Raw genomic sequence first — 22,825 nt, forward strand, 5'->3', positions numbered from 1 at the left:
CAGTCCATAAACATTCCAAAATTTTTAAGCTCATCCTTAATTGGTCTAAAAACATTTCCAATTTTAATATTTAAATTGCCTTTGACGATCTCTTTAATCTGATCATTTGAATGACAGATCATCACTTGAGATTTAGAGGGATTAATTTTTAAATTGTGTTCTTGCGCATATAGAGCAATATTATTTAAATCAGTATTTATATTTAGTTCTGCCTATTGAATATTAATAAAGTTTAATGGTAAATACTGTTGAGAATCATCTGCATACTAAAGAATTTGAGAGTGTTTTAGTGATTTATTCATGTCAGCAACATAAATTAGGAATTTCATTTTTAATAACTACACAACAAAATCGATCACAAAGGTAACTTTGAAATAATTTAATGGTATTACTCGAAAAGCCATTATAATGTAATTTGGAAAGTAATAAGTGGTGATCTATAGTGTCAAAAGCTTTACTATAATCTAACAAAGTAAGACAGGTTAGATCCTTTTTTTCCTCGTTAAATCTTATATCATTAGAAATTTTGACAAAGCATGTAGTGGTACCAAAATGTATCCTGAAACCTGACTGACAATCGGGAATTAATTGGAACTTATCAGTAAATGCATTTTTATCAATTATTCCATCATTTAGCGTAATACCGTAATATGAATATTGCGTCCACCGTTGATCTATTAGAACTAAATCGCAGCTCGTATATTGGCACATTTTCCATAAGCCAAATATTAGCAATGTGTTAAGTAAAGTGCTTAAGGACCGAGGTCAGTATTGATGTTACTGTTCCCTCTTATAAGTAACTATGCTGTAAATAAATTATTTTTTTTAAAACCAGTCAACGAAGAAGAACTTGTATCACATATAAACTCTTTGAAAACAGACTCTTCTCCGGGTGAAGACGGTATAAGCGCCAAATTAATAAAATCAATACATACCTTTATTTTAAAGCTTTTAGTACGTGTAATTAATTTAACTTTTAGTACTTCGAAAATTCCTGCAGAATGGAAAACTGCTATAGTTATTTCAGTCTTTAAAAGTGGCGACCCATATTAAATGATAAACTATAGATCAATCTCACTTCTAAGTAACTTTTCCAAATTATGCGAAAAATGTGTTAAAGCCCGCCTCGTGGATTTTTTTGAATCACAAAATTTCATTTATAGTAAACGGTTTGGGTTGAGGCAAAACAGAAGCACTGAAGATGCTGTCTTTTGTTGCTTCCGGGATTACTATCTAAAATGCAGCAAAATAAAAAATGCATTACAACCTATATGGATTCCAACCGATATAGGATTTGGAAAATCGTATCCAAAAAGTGCGATGTAATGATACATTAAGTAGCGGAAGGGTCATTAGCACTGGAGTACCTCAAGGCACAGTCCTGGGACCAGTTTTATTTTTAGTTTATATTAATAAATTGGGGCAATTGCTGAAGAATGATTCAATTATTTACTTTGCCGATGACACTGTAATAACATTACAGACAACAATTGGGAAAATGTATTTTTGAAAGCTGAACAAGGCCTTAGCGTTTTACAAAAATGGACAAGTAGCAATAAAATAAGCCTAAACAATGTAAAAACTAAATTTATAGTATTTTCATTAACGGCTGCCGATCAACTCGAACAATCTGATATTAAAATTCATGCCATAACCTGTAATTTTTAAATACTTCTTGTACCTGTCCAAGTATACAGAAAACGAATAAAATTAAATATTTAGGCTTATATATTGATCAGCATCTTCGCTGGAATGAGCATGCTATCGAAACGGCGAAAAAACTTCGAAAACTTTATTACAAATTTTACCAGCTTCGAAACATTCTAAATGGAAAAACAATAAAAATAGTTTATCATTTCTGTATCTATTTTAAGATACTGTTTACCAATTTGAGGTGGTCTTCGCGAAACTGCATTGCAGATTTTAAAGGTGTGCTAAAACAAAATTTTAAAGATAATTCAATATAAAAATATGTTTATTAATCTTTATTCTGAATTTAATGTTTTAAATCTAAGAGGATTATTTGTACGTACAAGTCTTTATTTATACAAAATCAAACATATTTTCACTGAGTTTGATCATCATTATAGCACCCGTTCTAAAAGAAATAATGAAATACAATCATATTTTTAAAGAAATCTCATTTGCAAAGAAATATATTGTTTTTGCTTCCAAAAATTCTTAAAATCTTACCGCAAAATTTAAAAACAAAAATTGAGGAATGTCATAACCCAAAAAATTTAAATATTGAACTAACACAGTTTATTACACGAAACTATAATAATTTTAAAAAGTTATTAATAAAGTAATTTAAAGTGTAATTTAAAGGGAATTTTATCGCTCATTCCCTTGGAAAGAAGTCTGCTTTAGAACCAATAATATCTCAGAATGTGCAAACCAAATTACAGAGACGATTTTGGCAGGAATGGAAGCTTATATCCCTTTTTCTACTAAATGCGGATCAAACAACAAGCAATGGTTCAACCTGAATTGCAAAAAGGCAGTAAACACTGAAAACGCAGCATATCGCAAATGGCATCAACATCCTTCCATCGAAAATCGGAGAAACTTTTTAGCCTCCAGAAATAGCTGCAAGCGAATTATTGATGAATGCAAAGAGAGTCACAACAACAGGATCAAAAACAAACTACTAAACTGCCCAAATAGAACAAGATCTTTCTGGTCGGTATCGAAAGCCGTTAGTCAAGGATTTGCCAAGTCGGCCTTGCCACCCCTAACAGCAGATGATGGTTCTATCGCGGTAACAGCAAGGGAAAAAGCCAACTTACTGGGTAAACTCTTCGCGTCCAATTCTAACCTGCACTCGCAAGGCAAAACACCGCCATATTTGCCAAAGGTGAATTCATCGATGGGAGAAATTTCGTTTCCCCAACGAATTATATATAAAATTCTTAAAAGCATAGACACCAACAAAGCTTCTGGACCCGATGGAATTCCAGCCCTAATACTAAAGCGTTGTGCAGACGAATTGACTCCTCCCTTATGTAGACTGTTCACGGTATCGTATAAGCAGGGCCAATTTCCAACAAGCTGGAAAACTGCTCGAGTGCAAGTTGTACTCAAAAAGTGTAAGAAGACGATGCCCTCCAATTACCGCCCGATTGCACTAGTTTCAGTAATATCGAAGATTATGGAGAAAGCAGTCAACCAACAACTGTTAAGATATCTGGAATCATCTGGACTAATCAGCGATCATCAATACGGCTTCCGAAAGCTTAGATCCACCGGCGATCTTCTGGCTTACGTCACACACTTGTGGACGGAGGCCATGGAGAAGCACGGCGAGTCCCGCTCAGTCGCTCTTGACATTTCCAAGGCATTTGACAGAGTGTGGCATGAGGGACTACTAACCAAGCTCTCCTTTTATCGGCATACAAAACTCATTATTGAATTGGATCAAAAGTTTTCTTGAACAACGAACAATCCAAGTAGCCATCGATGGATACCTCTCCGACAAATTTAACATTAACGCTGGAGTCCCTCAAGGGTGCGTTCTATCCCCCACCCTTTTCTTGATATATATCAATGATTTGCTAGGAACCACTGTCAATCCAATCTACAGCTTTGCGGACGATAGCACACTTATTTCCACATTTAAACCAACGCCAAACCAACGACAGCCGCAAGTTCTCAGAATCTTAGGCAGCAACAAGTAGCTTCAACCAACAACGATATTAGAGCAATCTTGGAGTGGGGCGGAAATAATCTGGTCAATTTTAACGCTAAAAAACGCAGGCTGCAGTATTTACGATGAAGACTAACCTTGGTGGCCCGGAGCTGGTTAGGGCAGGGAAAACATTGCTAATGAAATCAACTTTACATCTTTTAGGAGTCGAGGTCACCAACAGTCTGTCCTGGCATGACCACGTTGCCGAGGTCGCCAAGGCGGCTTCCAAAAAACTCGAAGTGCTTTTCAAAACGAAAAAACTGTATACACCAGAACAGCTGCTGACTCTTTATAAGGCTCAAATACGCCCTTCCCTCGAGTATTGCTCGCATGTCTGGAGCTCTGCACCCAAGCATAGATTAAACCTGCTGGATTCTATACAGAAGAGAGCTATTCGTCTTATCGACAAACCAGAACTGACAAAGAGTCTGGATAGTCTGGAGCACAGGAGAAAGGTGGCTGATCTCTGTTTATTCTACCGTTATTATCATGGTAAGTGCTCCTCTGAGCTGGCAGGCCTGATTCAACCCAGGGCTGTTCCGGCAAGAAGGACGCGTCTAGCAGTTGCGGCTCATCAACATCGAGTCCACCTGCCTACCCCAAGGACGTCGCTGTATCGGGACTTATTCATCTGGAGAACATCTTCTTTGTGGAACGGGCTTCCATCTCACATATTTCCCGACGCATACAACCTACAGCGATTCAAAATAAATGCCCACAAATATCTTCGCGCAAGCACCACTCCAAGGGTGACATAGGACTTTCCTCTTGTGCTTGTATTTACTATTAAAAAAAAAGTGCATTTATTAATTATTTTTGATTATTAGTTTACGTAGTTGCCATTTGTCATAAAATATAATCCCTTGAAAGTCGATTCACTTGTTTTGCAATTTTGTTTGAATTTTTAATTTCTTCCTAGTTACTGCTTGTGCCTCCTCCGCTCCTCTGTTCCTTATAGTAGAATAACATATTTATTTATTTACAAAGAAAACAAAAACTTTTTTTGTCTTTGTATCAATGTAGGAAATGAAAAATTTTGAACACAGGCCTAATTTGTGATCTAGTAAAATTTTTCGTTTCATTCTAATGGATTCATTGTTTAATTGCGATAATATTAAAAATAAGAATCACATTAATTTTTGTTTAAGTATCTATAGTTACAACTATGAATTATATTATAACTTATAAGTTGCATCTGTAAATTGGATTGTGTATTTATGAAAATTTCCGTAATATATTGTATTATATTGTATTGTAACAAGTAGTTTGATGAGTTCTTTCTATAGTTCCATTTTCTCGTATTTGATGAGTTGTTCATTGATATTATCTCTATCTTAATGTATTTTTATCGGAAGTGTCATACATGTTTTCAATTAAAGCTCTTTCACTTTCACGTCTTTAGTAATCTAGTTTTTTCTCTTTTGTAGCTTTTTCCACTCTTTTTTGTTTGACTACCATACAAATCTCCTTACACTTCAGCTGAGAATTGCTTGCAATGTTTTGTTTTAGTTGTTTTGTCTCATTGTTTGTTTGATTTAAATGTATTTTATTTCTCTCGTACTCATTTTAAGTAAGTAAGCTTCTTTTTTTTCTTTGTTAGGTAAGTTCATTTACTTCATTATTAAAAAGGATTTTTTAGTTTTGGAAAAATCGTCAATGATACCAAAAATTTGATTGAATTGTTGAATTCTTTGAACAAATTTGGCTACAAACTAATTGATCATTTGACTTAATTAAAACAAATTAATTTCTTCAAAAGAATGGCAATTAATAAAAAGTTATTAGGTATGCTCCAGTATGCCCCAAATTAATTAATCAAAATATTATCACCCCATAACATTAGCATATTTATTTCCAGGCTCACCTACACCTGTCACGACATAGTAATTAGTTAATATTTTTTATATGTAAACGTTTACGCGAACCAACTGACCCACTATATCCCTTTATCTTGCGACAGGTTTATATATACAGTTAACACGCATTAAGTGTAGTTTATAAACGCGAGGGGATGTTTTTCTGTCACGCAACTACGTACTACGTACTACATACCAGTTTCTTTTTTTAATTTAAGAAATTTTTTTCTTACTTTAGTCAATTAAGTTCTCTCGAGAGGGAGGCAATTTAGGTCGCAAGTCACGCTCCCGGAGCACTTAATGTTTTGTCCTCGGCTCATTTACACTTAGTTATCGGCAATATTCGGCGGTCGGCATCCCTATGCCCTTTTAAAGGGACTTAAATGACGATCGATGAAACGTACGTGCTTATTGTGGAAACGCGAAGGGAATTCCCGAGAAGAAGAGCCTCTTTTAAGATGACATATTTGGGGTAATAATGTTGCTCTAACGGAATATTTGATCCGACTCGAAGGACTAGTTAATAATATTTTTTTTTATAAAAATTGTTTTAAAATTGTTGCATAAATTTGGCATCAAATAAGCAGCTGAGATATAAGTCAAGGTATAAGCTCCGCATATAGGCGCAGAAAGTCGTGCACTTTTTTGTCTTGAATTCCTCGACAAATATCTCATCGCTCAAAAAACGTGAATTAAAGACTAAGTTTATGTAAAACATGTATTACAAGTTACAAAAGAAAAGTGCATTATTATTGTGTCTAGACCTGATATTCTTTAATTCACTAGAAAGAAAGAAATGCTTTATTTAAAAAAATCTACATTTACACATCTTGCTTATTAAACTTACACAATTGACACTGATTAAACCCTAAGTCTAGCAAAATAAACTAAAAGAAAGGTTTATTGTATTTTTTCCTTGCAGAATACCAAAAAATCGACAGATACTGTAGGCGACAGTGTACCAAGAAAAAATATAATTTTTTCAATATGTATGTGGAAACTATGACATGAACTCTTTTCAACGTACCTATTGGTGCAACTATTCTTCCTAAACTTTATGCATGGTAGGCTCTAATGACAAAATTTCGTTAAGATATAAACCCAAGTTTAGAGCACGAACATTATTGGTTGTGGATTTATTACAGGTTACTGATCAGCATATCTGACAATTTATTTATTTTTAAGCGCATTCTTTGTCATTTTAAGTTAATGTATACAAGGAACAATCTAAAACCAGACTGGATGCCTGAAATACTTAACGTGTAACCATCATCTAAACTTGTTATGCCATGACACTCTATGATTATTTTTCCACTTTTTACATATTTTAAAAATCAATTAGGTGCTACATCTTTGAGTGCCATCCATTCCAACTTATCCAACACGATATAATGGTTAATAATGTATCAATGTGTCAAGAATAGTTTTAGCCATTAGTTTTGATTTCCGGTTAAATTAGTACCTGTTAACCTAAACTTGACCTTAAAATCACAATTTATTGAACTTTAACTCTACAACATCAAGTTTTCGCAGTGCGTGTGATTTGATAATAAACAGTTCCAGTCTCCTGCTTTACAAATAGTTTTCGTTCACGGAACATTTTATTTTTTATTTAAATATTTGGACACTTTTTGAAATCAATCTTAAAAAATTATGGCTGAATTTAAGTGTCATTCCTATCAAAAGACCATCTTGGAGAAAGAAAAATATAAGCTTCGCTGTAGCGGGGAATGTCGCCGAAATTTTTGCATGTCCTGTACTGGTTTGGATAAGGCCACAACAAAGGTATTGTATAACCAAAAGTACCATAACATTAGATTCTTCTGCAATGTTTGTGACTCTCCTACTTTAAAATACCTTCACGACAAGGTTTCACAGTTACAAAAAGCGCAGATTCCTTTAGACATTGTTGATGCTTTGGGTTCATGTCTCAAAAAGAATACGGATCTCTACCCTGTCATTACAGAACTATATGACATCTTGAGTCAAACTGATCCCAAATGGAAGGTTTTGTTCGAGAAAATGGATGACAGTCACAACTTGCTTGCCAATAGTAGATCTGAAAATGGTCAAGAGTCAATGTTTCACTCAATCAGGGATATGAAACAAGAGCTCTTTAACCTGTCTTCACTTCTTTTGGGAAATCACGACGAATCCGTCAAGATCCAGATTCATGATTCCCCCAAACAAGAACATGCCAAGAAAATGGAAGATTTACGGGAGAGTATTAATCAAATGGCCCTTAAAATGGAAAAGTTGACAGTTAAGGAAAAAGAAATCCCTAAATACATTCCACCAATAGCAAAAAGATTTATTTCCATTTTTATACAGACCGATCTGGAATCAGAAGTTTCGCCCCCTATAAAAAGAAAAACGGTTTCACCTCAGAAAACCATAACTAGGGAAGAATGGCATTACTTAATCATCTCCATATTTCTCCTGACTCACTACGTTAAAGATAAGCTCCAGACTAATGCTTTTATTCGATGTTTTCCCTTCACGCAAAATGAAGACAGTGTGAACTCCAGCTTTAAAGTAGGTGTCCAAAACAAGGATGTTTTTAGCCAGCTAAAAGAGACGAACGTATGGCCGGCTGGTGCTGTAGTGGATGGACGGAGGATAGGTCCATTACCACCGTTAAATTCTCTACCGGCAACCCTAATAAAACCATAACTCCCAAACCTGTCTCAAATCAGCTCAATATGCTTCAAATTGGTTCAGATAAAGATGCGATAGCTGCATCTAAGTCATTTGGGAAAGAAAATGTCAGCTTCAAACTTGTGGAGAAGGCAACGATGATGACGGACTGCATAATATGGACCCGATGACTCCTCCAGTGATGCGACTATCCCAAAATTCTGATGCGGAAAATGGACGGTACCTGTTGGCTAGACTGAGAGACCGCACCATCTTAAAAACTCTTAGGCTCTACTTGTCATACCTCTATGACCAGCCTTCCAACGTCTGTCTCGAAGGCCACACCAAGACCAGTGTCAAGCTAATGCTAGCTTCAGAGGGCCTACCTACTAACATAGACTCCCTCCGACGCTTGTATATCCGTTTCCACGACGTCTATGGAATTGGTACAGCCGAACTGGAAGAAAACCTCTCCGCTTTTGGGTCCTTCTTTTCTTCGGAAAAAATTTTAAGGCTTCAAAAAATACGAGAAAGTCAATCTAATTATTTTTTCCAGTGGTTCCTCAACTAGGAACAAAAATTTTTAAATAACGTGACGCGACCAGAGAATCAAGCACCCTCTGATAAATCGGATGATAGCAAGCTTAGCGTATTTCTTCTTAACATTCAGTCCTTAAGACACAAAACTAATGGATTATTTCTTTTATTAGAAGAGCTAAATTTTTCAGAAATAGTTGCTAAAACCAAACACTGGCTAAACATTGATGAACCTGTTTTTGTTCAAAATTACACTACAATAGCAAGATTTAATAGAACTAATTTATCTCATGGGGGCACTATGATTATGTCTATAAACAACGATTTTTCACCGGTAACTAACTTTGATAACTTTTTATCAGAAGAAGTATTTGAATTTTCCATAGTTTACCATAACACATACGACCTCTATATTATTTGTGTATACAGGGTGTGCCAACAAGGTGTAGGGCTAAGATAGCGCCATAACTTTACGAGGTAGAGCAAAAAGATCTACTGCAACGTTGTAGGGTTGACAAAAATCTACCAACTAAAAATATTCTTATGTGTACTGGGTGTGTCACAAAAAAGTTACTATTAAATATCATTTTTTTTTAAATCTTACCCGTTTTATGCATAGTATTTTACAGAAAAGTTAAAATATCTCAAAAAGTACTCGGTTTAGCTATAGAACATATTATTTAAAAAATGAAGGTATTTGATGGACAAACTTAATAAGATAAAAATATACAGGGTGTTCCATTTGAACAATTTGAAATATTGCGTATTTAATTTCAGCAAGTTTGAAAGTTCTTTTAAGACACTCTGTATTAAAACAATACAAATTATCATAGTCAGCCGAAAGGAGGTACCCTAGAATAACTGTGGTACAAGTTTCATAGGCGCAGAATAAATTTTAAGTTAATTATGATTTTTTAAACGAACCCTTTAAAAGGCAAAAAATAACATAAAAAAATTAATTACGTTGCGATGCCACACGGAAATTTTAAAAACGTTATATCAAAGTAAAGTACTCTTTTTGCCTCATATTTTAGTACCATAATATACAGGGCGTACCGTTTAAAAAAAATCATATTTTATAGTAACTTTTTTGTGATACACCCAGTATACATAAAAATATTTTTAGCTCGTAGGTTTTTCTCAACCCTACAACTTTGCTGTAGAACTTTTTGCTCTACCTCGTATAGTTAAGGCGCTATCTTGGCCGTACACCTTGTTGACACACCCTGTATAGAACACTTGACGCTGACTTACAGACTTTCCTTTAAAAACTACTAAGCTTGCTAGAATCCTTGCCCTTAAAAGGTAAATTAATTTTATGTGGCGACCTTAATATTGATTTTTCCAGTGTGTGTGCTGCTCAAGAATCTCTTCACTCTATTTTCGCCTCAATGGGTATAGTAATGCATATTAACTTTCCTACCAGAATAACTAGAAATAGTTGTAGTACCATCGACTATGTCGTGTCATCTTTTGCTCTCGAACTCGAACTACGGTTTTTAATTCCGAATTTTCTGATCATGAAGCTGCATTAACTAAATTTTCCATAAATTCTAAAGGCAAAAACACGTTACGTAAATTAGGCCGTGTTTTTGGCAAAAATAATTTCTTACAATTCAAGAACTTATGCCAAATGGCTGATTGGGATTTTCTTTCTGACGATATAGATAGTAAATTTTCTAGTTTTATAAAGTCTTTATCAAGTATTGCTGATAAGTCGTTTCCTCTAAGACCTACCAAAATTAAACATCATAAGCCATGGACCACTAAAAGCTTACGTGTTTCTGCAAAAATCATGCGCTCATTATCACACCTGAAAAAATTTACAGACAGCGTATTTTTTCATAAGTATGTCAAGCTTTATAGAAAAATGTACTATAAGACTATAAAAGCTGCAAAAGATATTTATTATAATAAAAGGATGATCGAATCAAGTAATGTTGCCAAAGAAACATGGTCTATTTTAATGAATTAAGAAATAAGACTTCTTCATCTAGTCCTATCCCTACTTCACCTGAGGATCTTAATCACTACTTTGTTAATGTAGCTAAAAATCTAATGGCTACCATAACAGCTTCTTACGATCCTCGTTCATATCTGCCAAATGAGAATTTACACAGCTTCTTTTTTGCCCTCATTATATCAACAGAGCTTCAAACAACAATAAATAAAATAAAAAGTAAATTATCATCTGGTACAGATGGGCTCACTCTCAAAATGATCTGCCAAATTGCACCTTAATCCACCTAACAAACTTAATTAACAAGTCATTCCAAAATGGAGTCTTTCCTACCTGCCTTAAGACTGCAATAATTATTCCTTTGCATAAAGGAGGAGATAAACAACAAGCTTCAAACTATCGCCCAGTCGCACTCCTTCCCACTTTATCAAAGATCATTGAACGACTGGTTAAAAAAAAGGCTCTTATCGTTTCTGTTTAAATATAAAATTCTTACTCCTCACCAATTTGGATTCTTGAGTAACAAGTGCACAAATGATGCTATGTTTTCTCTCTTTAATAGTGTTTACACCAGTATAAATAATAATCATTCAACAGCAACAATTTTTTGTGATTGCTCCAAGGCTTTTGATTGTGTAAACCATAACATCTTAATTGACAAATTGAATCACTATGGGTTCAAAGGAACGCCCTTTGAGTGGTTTAAATCGTATCTCAGATACAGAAACCAGCTTGTAAAGGTAAATACGACGAAGTCTTCTTGCAAACCAATAGAATGTGGGGTACCTCAAGGTTCAGTCCTGGACCCTATTTTGTTTCTGATTTTTATAAATGACTAGGCCAATCTTAACATCAGTGGCAAAACCTGTCTTTTTGCTGACGATACTAGCTTTACATGAAGCAATCCGGATGCTAGGGCATTACATGCTACTATTTCTAATGACTAAATTACCATTAAATCGTGGTGTGATTCTAATCTTTTGTGCCTAAATGTCTCAAAAACTAAAGTCTTATCATATAAAACTACTATTCAACCCTTTGTACTTAACAACACCAGTTTGGACGTCGTTGAATCTGTGAAGTTCTTGGGACTTAATGTTGACTACTCCCTAAAATGGGACTTGCATATTGATCCCTTATATAAAAAAATTAAGTTCAGCATGTTTTGCCTTAAGATCAGTTTCCAGGGAATTAAGTTTTCAAACATCAAGAACAGTTTAATATGCCCTTTTTGAGTCACATCTACGTTACACCCTTCCATTCTGGGGCACATGCGGTGTGACTCAATTTGAGCGCATTTTTAAACTCCAAAAGAGAGCAGTTCGGTATCTGCTTGGACTTAATAGCAGAGCTCACTGTGAAGAAATCTTTAAAAAATACAAGCTACTTACTCTTCCCTCTTTATTCATATTGGAATATATTTGCTTGGTACGCAAACATAAGTCAGAAATGCCAAGTAGGCCGTCTCACAATTATTCACTTCTCAACGCAGTGTATGATCTTTATCTGCAAACCCCTCGGTTCGAGTTAGTAAAAAGCTCTATTCTATACAGAGCCAAAAAGATGCATAATCATTTGCCTTTGGAAATTAAATCAATTACTTCTTTTCCTCGATTTCATAATGCTTTGAAGGCGTACTTTCTGGAAAAAGCCTTGTACGCAGTGGAGGATTTTTTTCTAGGATAACTTTTTGGGTATCACATACACTGTTTATTGGTCTGTGGAAACCAATTTCGTTGTCGTGACTTGTTCGATTTTAATAATTTGAAGGACCACTACTTTAAACATTAATTTATTAAAGTAGAAATGTAAATCAGTTACATATGTATTATTTAAACTAATTATTACAACTTATAAGAAAAACGTAAAACAAACGATTATAATTTATGTCACTGTTGCGTAACGTGCAGAGACGCTACTTTCGCGTCGGCGTGTTAAAGAGGAGTCTGGTTCCCTTCTTTTCTTGTACGGAGCCGTCGATATAAGCTGCCCAGGTATACGCGGTTGCCAAGAGGTGCATAATGTTTTCGATAATCATATAGGCCTCAACATGCCGCCCGCCTTGAAAAGACTGCTTTTCAAAACAAAAAGTCTTCATATTTGCTATTCAATGGGCAATAAGCATACTTTGTTTATTGCACGTTTAGAAACCGTACCGTTAGGCAAACGCACCGATACCACCCGCACAATGTTATCAGCACCTTTATGTATGTCAACAATTCGAGCCATTGTCCATTTTAATGGCGGCCAATTGTCGTCCATTAGTACCACTAACGCACCAACTTTCAAGGAATTGTCCTGATCCGTCTTCCACTTGGATCGTGTTTGTAATTGACAAAGATAGTCCCTAGACCACCGCACCCAGAACTGCTGGTAAAGCTGCTGCATATGCTGGTAACGGGACAGTCTGGTCATCTGAAGATCGGTTATATTTTCTTCTGGTAGACTGGCTAGTGAGTCGCCAATTAAAAAAATGCGAGAGAGTTAAGGGTTGGATATCATTTGGATCTGTTGATATAGGCGTTAAAGGACGTGAGTTTAGGCAGGCTTCTATTTGTACCAGTACAGTATACATTTCTTTATACGTCAAAGAAGCGTCGCCAATAACTCGCTTTAAATGAAATTTAACTGATTTAACTGCGGCTTCCCAAAGTCCTCCCATATGTGCTGACCGCGCAGGAATAAAATGCCACTTTATTTTATCCCCTGACAAAAAACGTGATACAGTTTCATTATGTTCGCAATCATTTAACGTATTATATAACTCTAAGAATTGATTATTTGCTCTTATAAAATTTAACCTATTGTCAGAAAAAATGTCGCTCGGTTTTCCGCGGCGTGAACATAACCTTTTTAAACAATTTAAAAAACTTGGCGTTGTCAAATCTCTAGCTAAAACTCTGACCTCGCGGCGCTTCATTATGCTGAATTTGTCTAAAATTTGGATTTGAATTCTGTGCAAAAACGCGAGGTGCGTTATTGCTCCGTGTTATGCCTGAAGTATAAAATGAGCGATTGCCACTATCATCTTGAGGATTATTTGAGAAGTTAGCGTGTTGCTGAGGATACGTTTGAGCGAGCAAAGTCATATTTTTATTTTGGATCTGATTTTCATTAGTATGCAAAGAAGTATTATGCTTACGATTGCATATTTTGCATCCTCTTGATAAACAATTTACCTTTAAATGTCCTGGCCTTAAACAGTTACTACAGAGTTTGTTTTTATTTATCTCAGCATATTTTTCTGAGATTGGAAGATTTATGAAAATTGGACATGTAAAAATAGGATGATTTTGTTTACAAATGAAACAAGAAAAATGTTGACTAAATTTGCCGGAGTATTGATTTGTTTGATTAAATTTAGAAGCCGAGTTATTATTGTCGTTCGAGTAATTGTTATCTTGAAATTGGGTATTAGGACAAGAAACTAGTCTGTTACCCTTTTGTAAATATTTTTGTGGAACTTTATGTTGAGAATTTTGATTGTACAAATTTTTATTTTGCGTATTAAATGATTTTTGAGTGTCTGTTACTTGAACAGCTTCTAGCGTGAAATATTTTTTGGTTAAAAATTCTTTTAATTGTTCTAAAGTTGGTAGTTGTTCGGTCTGTTTGTTTTCCCACTCTCGCTTAGTACGATCGTTTAATTTTTGCACTATGATTGGAATTAGAAGAACGTCCCACTATCTCACAGGAAGTTTTAATTTTTCCAACGCGGCTAAATGTTGGTGTAATGTATCCAACAATTTTCGTAGATGAAAGGATGATTCCTTTTGTACGTTTGGGAGGTCAAATAGTATTTTATTTACGTGCGTGTTGATTATTGCTCTACGATTTTCATATCGCTTAATCAATAATTCAAAGGCGATAGTATAATTATCTGAGGTTAGCTCAATTGAATCGATTAATTTTTTCGCGTCGTCTTTACAGCATGATTTTAAAATTAACAATTTGTCGATGTCACTAATATCCTGCTTGTTACCTACGATCGAAGAGAAAACGTCTTTAAAGCTATACCACGACTCATAATTACCGTGAAAAGAAGGAAGAGCAAAATCCGGAATCTTACTATTGGCAACAACGCGAACGTCTGCTTGTGACGATGAAGCCGCTGCCGCTGCCTCCGTCGCCAAATGACGCGGATCGGATGCTATTTTTTGCTGTGTAAGCGCAGTTTGAGCTAAAGAAATAAGTTTTTTGGCTTGGGAAATTTGATTGTAAAAACATGATTCTGTATCTAAGCGATAATCTATTTCTGTTGAATCTAGAAACTCTAGGCGTGTTTGAGTTTTGTCAAATTCAGAGAAATCCTCTTCGACACTTTTTAGCCGACATTCGATTTGAAATTCATCTAAATTTAGAATGTCTTTTTCGCGTTCCTGATATAAAAATTCCACGAATCTGTTTAATCTATCCGTGATAACTTTTCTTACGTGTTTTAATTCTAATATTTCGATTTCATTAGGATCAACATCCTCTGATGACTGTTTTGTTTTTCTACGAGACATGTTATCTTTACTTTTTTTTTAAATTTATTTACGAGAAAACGAGCTGTTTTTTGTCTAGATTTCGATAATAAAATGGCACTCACAATCGATTAAACGATTAAATAATTTTATGTTCAATAAACGAGTTAAAGACAATACAACTTGTAAATTATAAACTAAACGATAAACGATGTACGATTTTTCCGTGATTGTTATTAAAATATTTATTTATTTCGATATATAAATAAATATCCACATTTGTTAATACGAGTTACGATAAATACGATACAGTCTTAAAGTAAGTATATATACGAGAAAATATAATAGAAGCTTGCTTTCTCTACTAGGATAGAACAATTTAGGAATTAGGTTAAATGCATTAAATTAAGAACGAGCTCACCCAATTGTTGTCTTCGTGTGTAGATCCATCCATACCATGTTATTCCATAGGCGATATCATCCGATTAGAAGTGACCATGTTTATTGGTCTGTGGAAACCAATTTCGTTGTCGTGACTTGTTCGATTTTAATAATTTGAAGGACTACTACTTTAAACATTAATTTATTAAAGTAGAAATGTAAATCAGTTACATATGTATTATTTAAACTAATTATTACAACTTATAAGAAAAACGTAAAACAAACGATTATAATTTATGTCACTGTTGCGTAACGTGCAGAGACACTACTTTCGCGTCGGCGTGTTAAAGAGGAGTCTGGGACGGAACTCTGTAACAAAAATAGCGAAAACGATTCTCTATAATCCTTATCGCTTGGCCATTTGTACTCCGTAACTACAATCGGATTAAATCGCCACTGATCGCGTGCGCTCGGAATTTCTTTAAATAAGGACAGATAAAATGTTCTCCTTATTAAAAAGCTACTATTTTCTTCTCACTCTATTGTATGTCGAATTTCTACTTATCTCTGTCTACTTTCATGGAGTAGGTCACGTAAGGTAGGAAATTTATTTTTTACTTTTTTTTAGGTTAGTTTTTATTAATATAGCTACGTACTACTTTATTTTTCTTCTTTGTGATAATTTTTAATTTGTGGAGTTTCTTAAAGTAAAGAAACTATTTGCCTACTTACATATTGAGGTATATAAGAACATTTTGTTTATCTGTGTTTCAGGACAATTAAGTTAAAATGGATCTTCCAATTCCAATTAACAGAGCCCCAAAAACCAGCCCTGTGCAGTGGCAAGTGCTGGTCGAGTATTTGATGAATTACCCAGAAATGCTTACCAAGGCATTTTCTGGGGTAAATGGCCGGCAGCACTATAAGAAAATGTGGAGTGAAGCAGCCACCCAACTAAATAGTATGGGTTATGGGTCTAAAACCCCAGATAAGTGGATAGAGGTATACTTACAGTTAAAGCTATATGATGTAAATATAAATATATACAAGATACAGACTTGTTGTGTAACTATATACATGTAGTATGTAAAATTACAACATTTTAATAATTGTCAATGCAATAATAATTGTGATTATTTGGTTTGAGGCATTTTCCAAATGGAAAAGCAAAGTTAAAGTAAAGGCTCAAACCATAAAATTGGCCATGAACAGGACAGGTGGAGGAGGTCCAGTACCTCAACTGACTCCCATCGAAGAAAAGTTAATGGGTTTAATTGGATGGTCAGCTGTAGAAGGAGATGCTACAGAGGAGTTAGGATTAGTGGTAAAGTATTAATTTGTGAAACATAATGTTTGTTTTATCATGTAAAAAACTAAGAGTTCATAAATTGCTATTTTTATTACTCCTTAGTGTAATTAAATTACAGACCCAAGAAAGCATGGAAAAAAAAGGTAATACTAGAAAAGCCTCGGGAACAGCAATTGCAAGTACATCTACCACAGCACCACAATCCACACAGGTTAACGAAAATATAGAAGCTCAGATATCTGAACTACCTCCTTTGGTAGCAATTGGCAGTGAAGAAACTCACTCACAGAAAAATTGTATAAAACGAAAGTTTATAGGAAAGATAAATAAACAAAATAAAATTAGCAAAATAGCTATGAAGAATGATAATAAAACACTCTTAATGATGCATGAGGAGACTCTAAAAGTACTAAAGGAAATTAATGAAAATCTTGCAATAATGGCAAAAAATTCTGGGAATTCAAAATGCTGCTGTAAATGCCAATCTAATTAAATACAGCATTTTGATTTTATTTATGATAATATGTATATTTAATAATCCATTTACTTTAAGTTACACTGTATAAATATATATGTATTTAAGTTCCTTTTATAAACATGAGTTCCTATTTTTGTTAAGAATTAATATTTTTGTTGTGGATATAAATTATTAGATGTTCACCTGGATGATCCTTATTTAATAAAAGTGTTTTTAATATTATTTTTCTTGATTTTTTCCTGGTTCACTCTCATAATTCCTATTGATACCAGAAACAGTTTCTTTTCTAAGGCGTTTGAAATATCAATACAAAAAAACAAAAAAGGGCTTCTTTAGTAATATTTTATTAACAAGTAAATATAATTTACAAAAAGCATAATTATTAGAATATAAATATTTTAAAATTATACAAAATGAGACATCCCAAATCTTGGTAAATATATAGCACACATTTAAATAAATTACCTCTTGGATTGTTCTCAATTTAAAAAAAAAACGTTTATAAATGATTTATTATCTGAATAAGGAACCATTGTATGCATTTTTGAAGTTAAATATTTATAAACTATGCCTACATAATCAAAAAGTTAACGAACTAATGTGCTTAGTCAATTTTAAAATGAGAACATCTTGGGTATAAGCTATTGAATCATTTAATTAAAGATGATAATGTTTTTCAAAATTACTTCATTTTATCAATTTTTTATTTATATTTAGACATCTGAAAATTCAGACGCCCATGTTTTAAGTTCCTATTCAAACATTTGTGAAGTATCTCTGGACAATTTGTTGCCTTACTTGCCTCCCTTGGTTTAAGTCTGGGTTTTGAATATGAGCTTGTATGTTATTGTCTGGGTCTTCATTATCGTCATTTTGATTTAGGTCTTCATCAAACTCTAGGCCTGCATCTATGCATATGTTATGTAATACAGCACAGGCATTTACAATTACTCCCACTTTCTGAGGACTGTATCTTAACTTTCTCTCTCCTGACAGGCATCTAAAAATACCTTTCAATCGACCGTTACACCTCTCAATAATACTTCTGGTAATTTTGTGAGATTGATTATAACGACCTTCTGGTGTATTTGGGGGAGGATTGTTATCAAATGGAGTCATTAGCCATGGTTCAAGTGGGTACCCTGAATCTCCTATTAACCAAGTGTTTCTTTCGCCTGTAACAAATTGAAAAGTTGTAGTGCTGTATTTAGTATGTACAAAAACATTTAATGTATAACAAATCAAAATTAAACAAATTAAATTACCTACCCCTATTTTATTCATTTTGCAAGAACTGCTTTATTTGAGAGCTTCTCCATATATAAGCATCATTTGTAGATCCCGGAAACCTTGCATTGATATTAAGGATTTTTAAGTTGTAGCTACAAATAATCTGCACATTTTTGGAATGAAAACCTTTGCGGTTTACATAATTGTGCTCCTCCAAAGCTGGTGACAAAATTGATATATGGGTACAATCTATGCACCCAACTATTCCTGGAAATCCTCCCTTTTCTGATTAACCTCTTTTGATATCCATTTTCTGAATATTTTGTAATGGAAACTGAATGCATATGGGGCCTAAATGGATGACAATTAAGTTTGAAACCTCGGATATACATCTACTGACTACTTGCTGACTTGTTGAAAATATCCATTCCTCGCCCACCCCTCTTTGATAATTACCAGTTGCTAAGAACCTTACTGCAATCAATATCCTAACTTCCCTTGGCACTCTAGTTCTTCTTTGCTGGTTTTCCATATGGGGTAGTAGAATATTAAACAAATATGCCACAAGATCTTTATTTAATCGAAATAACTCTTGAAATCGCCGATCAGGTAGCGAAAAGGGATCACTATTAGCTCTGAACACCCTTTTTTGTAAATTATATCTATAAATTCGTCCGCGATTTTCTTCATTGTTTATTAAATACCTTTGCACAGGTAACATTTTAAATAAGGAAAAACTCTATAGGGAATGAGCCACAAAAACAAAACAAAAAAATGTCAATATTGTCAATTTCTACTTCTTTCTTCTTTATTCACGAGTGGATCTTACCGAGTTGCCTAATGTTTTTAGAATCGGTAATATCGGATTCTCTATACCCGAGAAACAACGAAATAAATAAGGAAACCCCTATAGAGTACCAATATATATAGCGATCCTTATCTCTTCCTTTACTTATTCGCTTTTCTCTGAATAAAGAAAATGTATAGAGTCCCGTCCCTGGTTCCCTTCCTTTCTTGTACGGAGCCGTCGATATAAGCTGCCCAGGTATACGCGGTTGCCAAGAGGTGCATAATGTTTTCGATAATCATATAGGCCTCAACACACACACTAGCTCTTTTTATGTCTTAAAATAGAGAATATATTAGTCTTTTTTTTTTAGTAAATAAATTGCACTTTCACTTTGTATTTAATAAATTTACTGTTATTGACTATTGTGTTTATTTTTATTGACATTTTATACATCATGATGTACCAGGTACATTGTTTTTGTACAGTTTTGCATGTAATTATTTTGTTTGTATATTTATTTTTATTTTGTGTGTTTCGTTTTGTTTTCGCATGTTCTTTTCTTATTAGCTTTGTCTACAAAATTTTGTAATTTTTTGACAATAAAGCATATGATTGATTGATTGAATTTATTAAATCATCATAATTGTAAATATAACATATTATCAATATCATCATCAGAGTGATTACAAAGAGTCATTTTTAAAGACTCTTAGAATCATTTTGATAAAATCAAAATATTAATTTAATAATATTATAAATAAGATCAATAGCGTAAACAAACATTATCTGCTTAAAGGCATTTAGTTTTCAATACTTATTACCGACAATTTTTAATATTATCTTAAGGGCAACAACTTCATGATCTTTACAAGAATTGATCATTAAAATGATCAAATCATTCCAGTTATTATCGAAATTCACGACATAAAGAATGAAATAATTTATATAATTCAATGAATACATTATTGTCTTGGAATTGATTAAGATTCTCAAAATTAAGACAGGTTGGTCCTTTTCCGTTATTACTGAAAATTTAATAAGGCTTATTTTTCTTCTCGCCCTTATAACCATATTTTTTAATTCAGCAAATAAAAATGATTTTAAAAAAGGTTTGTTTGGGTTTTCTGCTGGGTATCCGGTTAACATTGAAGTTATCTTGGCCAATGTTCGCTATAATTCACTATTCACCATAAAACCATTATTATAATAAATTCAACTGGAAAATATTGTATTCTATAATAAACCACTTCGAAAATGTCACTTTATATTGGTAAACGTTTTCCTCGTTTTCCCGTCGAAAATAGCGCGCAACCGAACGGAATTCCTAAAAAGTTTCTTTTCGTAAACTTCAATTTTCCGAGGGCATAAATATTACGATATTTTCGCGAACCTCTTTAACGAAAATTGGGTTAGAATCAATTTTTAAATTGAGTTACCCTTTAGTTTTCACAAGATTTTGCCATATAGTCTTTCGCTATATATTTTCCACCTACAAGAGGTGAGCAAGAAAAAAAAGAGAGATAATAAATGAACAAACCTCATTTTCTCCGAAAAGACACGAAATATTTTCCATAAGTAAGTGTAAATGAACCAGGCAAAGGAGGAGGGGACAAGACATCACGGAGGGTTAATGTTTCGCTAAAAGCGTGATGGGAACACAAATTAACCAGAAATAGGCGAGGCAAAAAATGAGCTTTTTTCTTCCCGCTTTATCGCTTTTGTTTTCCCGGAGCACTCCGGAATCTGCCCAGAAAATGTTCGCCGTTTAAGGGCCATTTAAGAAAATGGGTTTTGTTTTTTCTTTTTTGTTACTTATTTTGCTTAGAATTGTTTGGGATTTGAAAAAAAAAATAATTTCTAGGGCCCTTAGTGGTTTGTCATGGAGGTTTTATAAATTTATATTTTTATTTAGTATTTTATAAGGATTTTTGATACCTGTTTACTCTATTTTAATAAAAGAAAGCATTCGCTTAAAATCATTTGAAGAACCTGTCAATTTATACTGCCACTTAAAAATTATTTAATAATAATGTAAATATTAGGAATTATATGCATTAATATTATAAATACTATACACAACAAAACACAAAATTTCCAATTTGAAATTCTGCTTTTGATTTTATTTCTTGCTCGTTCTAAATTGAACCATCGCACATAGGAGTATTTCATCAATCTGGGCGGCCAAAATTATTTTTGGTTTGTAATCATGTTTCTAACATGATAACAATTAATACAGTCAATACTACCTACAGTAAATACTGCACAATAATACTACAGTCAATACTAATTAACTACAGTCGACTGTAGCAATAATATGGTGTCCTTTGAGAAAGGTTTTGACAACTACAACAATAATAATTAATACTAACTACAATATTAATTAATACCAACTACAGTAAATACTAATTAAATACAGTCGACTGTAGCATTGATATGGTGTCTTTTGAGAAAGGTTCCGACAACTTTCTTCTTCTCGGTCTCATTCCCGTCATTATAGTATCCGAGTTTAGAAGAAGTCTGTAAAAAAAGACGGTACATAACAGTTATTATTAGTACTAAATAAAGATGATTCACCTGTTTAATATGTCCGCGTTACATTCTTGTCGAGAAAATTTTCTTGCGAAGTTTTGGCGATAGAGGCGTATGTATTTGTTCCTGGCTTCAGCAGCCTCCTCAGACAGTTGTCCGATTGGCAGCAAAGCATGTCTTATCACTTGAGGCCCATGGATAAGTATTTTGTGTAGCGTGGGGGTCATCGGATGCCAAGGATACAGCTGGATATAAAGTTCTGCCGTTTCTGTAGCGAAAACCGAAAATTTTTTCGTATTGACCTCATGCTCACTCGACAAAACGTCCAGAATAATTTTCAGGCGATAGATAAATGTCGCGTCTATACCAATAATTTCTGCAGACAGTTCGTGGTTTGCAAAAAATCGTCTACTGGTATTGCCGTCATTCGTGTTGCCGAAATTTGCCTTTGGGACATCTACAATGAGACCCATCTTTGACTTAAATTCGCTTTGGATTGCGAGTTTCCTGAGTTTGAGTTTTTCTTTTTCTTCATCGCTTCTGAGCTGCCACTTTTGTACTGGTAGTTTATAGGCCAAATGTAAACTAGCTTCAAAAAATCGTATTCGGGCATGAAGAATAGATAAACCAAACTCAAAAGTTTCCACATTAACTCTCCCATTTTTTTGGATACAGTTAAAATCCTTTGAAGTTAAGCCATCTAAGGTAGCACCTCATTGTAGATGATGTGCATGTCACAGAGTTGCAAACCTGAAATGTATTTTTTTTTTAATTATTAGATAGAACTACAATAATAAAACCTAATAATCATGTTTCGGGTTCGCATAATCGGATCAATTTTTGTTTTTTTACTCACCTTTCCATCGACCATGGTCAACATCATTATATTTTCTTTCATTTGGACTTTCGTTTTGTTCAAATTTTTTGAAGCATCTTTGATATATGAAGACCACAGGGAAAAAAC

At 33.9% G+C, this 22,825-nt stretch overlaps 2 protein-coding genes across 3 annotated transcripts in view; one reads left to right on the plus strand and one right to left on the minus strand.

Moving 5' to 3' along the window:
• Positions 1–22,825, minus strand: part of LOC126733584 (limbic system-associated membrane protein-like) — a 607,444-nt gene that overhangs the window by 192,078 nt on the left and 392,541 nt on the right. The gene's annotated exons all lie outside the window — the stretch shown is intronic.
• Positions 15,893–17,534, plus strand: LOC126733585 (uncharacterized). Of its 2 annotated transcripts, none has more exons than XM_050436934.1 (4): positions 15,893–16,123; positions 16,300–16,527; positions 16,673–16,849; positions 16,953–17,534. In XM_050436934.1, the coding sequence occupies exons 2-4, from the start codon at positions 16,315–16,317 to the stop codon at positions 17,325–17,327; spliced, it is 765 nt and encodes a 254-aa protein (XP_050292891.1). In that variant the 5' UTR covers positions 15,893–16,123; positions 16,300–16,314; the 3' UTR covers positions 17,328–17,534. The 2 variants fall into 2 exon arrangements, with proteins under 2 accessions (XP_050292891.1, XP_050292892.1); XM_050436935.1 differs by lacking the exon at positions 15,893–16,123 and adding an exon at positions 16,189–16,232.

Source organism: Anthonomus grandis, chromosome 2 (genome assembly GCF_022605725.1).
Source record: "Anthonomus grandis grandis chromosome 2, icAntGran1.3, whole genome shotgun sequence".
In the NCBI taxonomy this organism is placed as follows: Eukaryota; Metazoa; Arthropoda; class Insecta; order Coleoptera; family Curculionidae; genus Anthonomus; species Anthonomus grandis.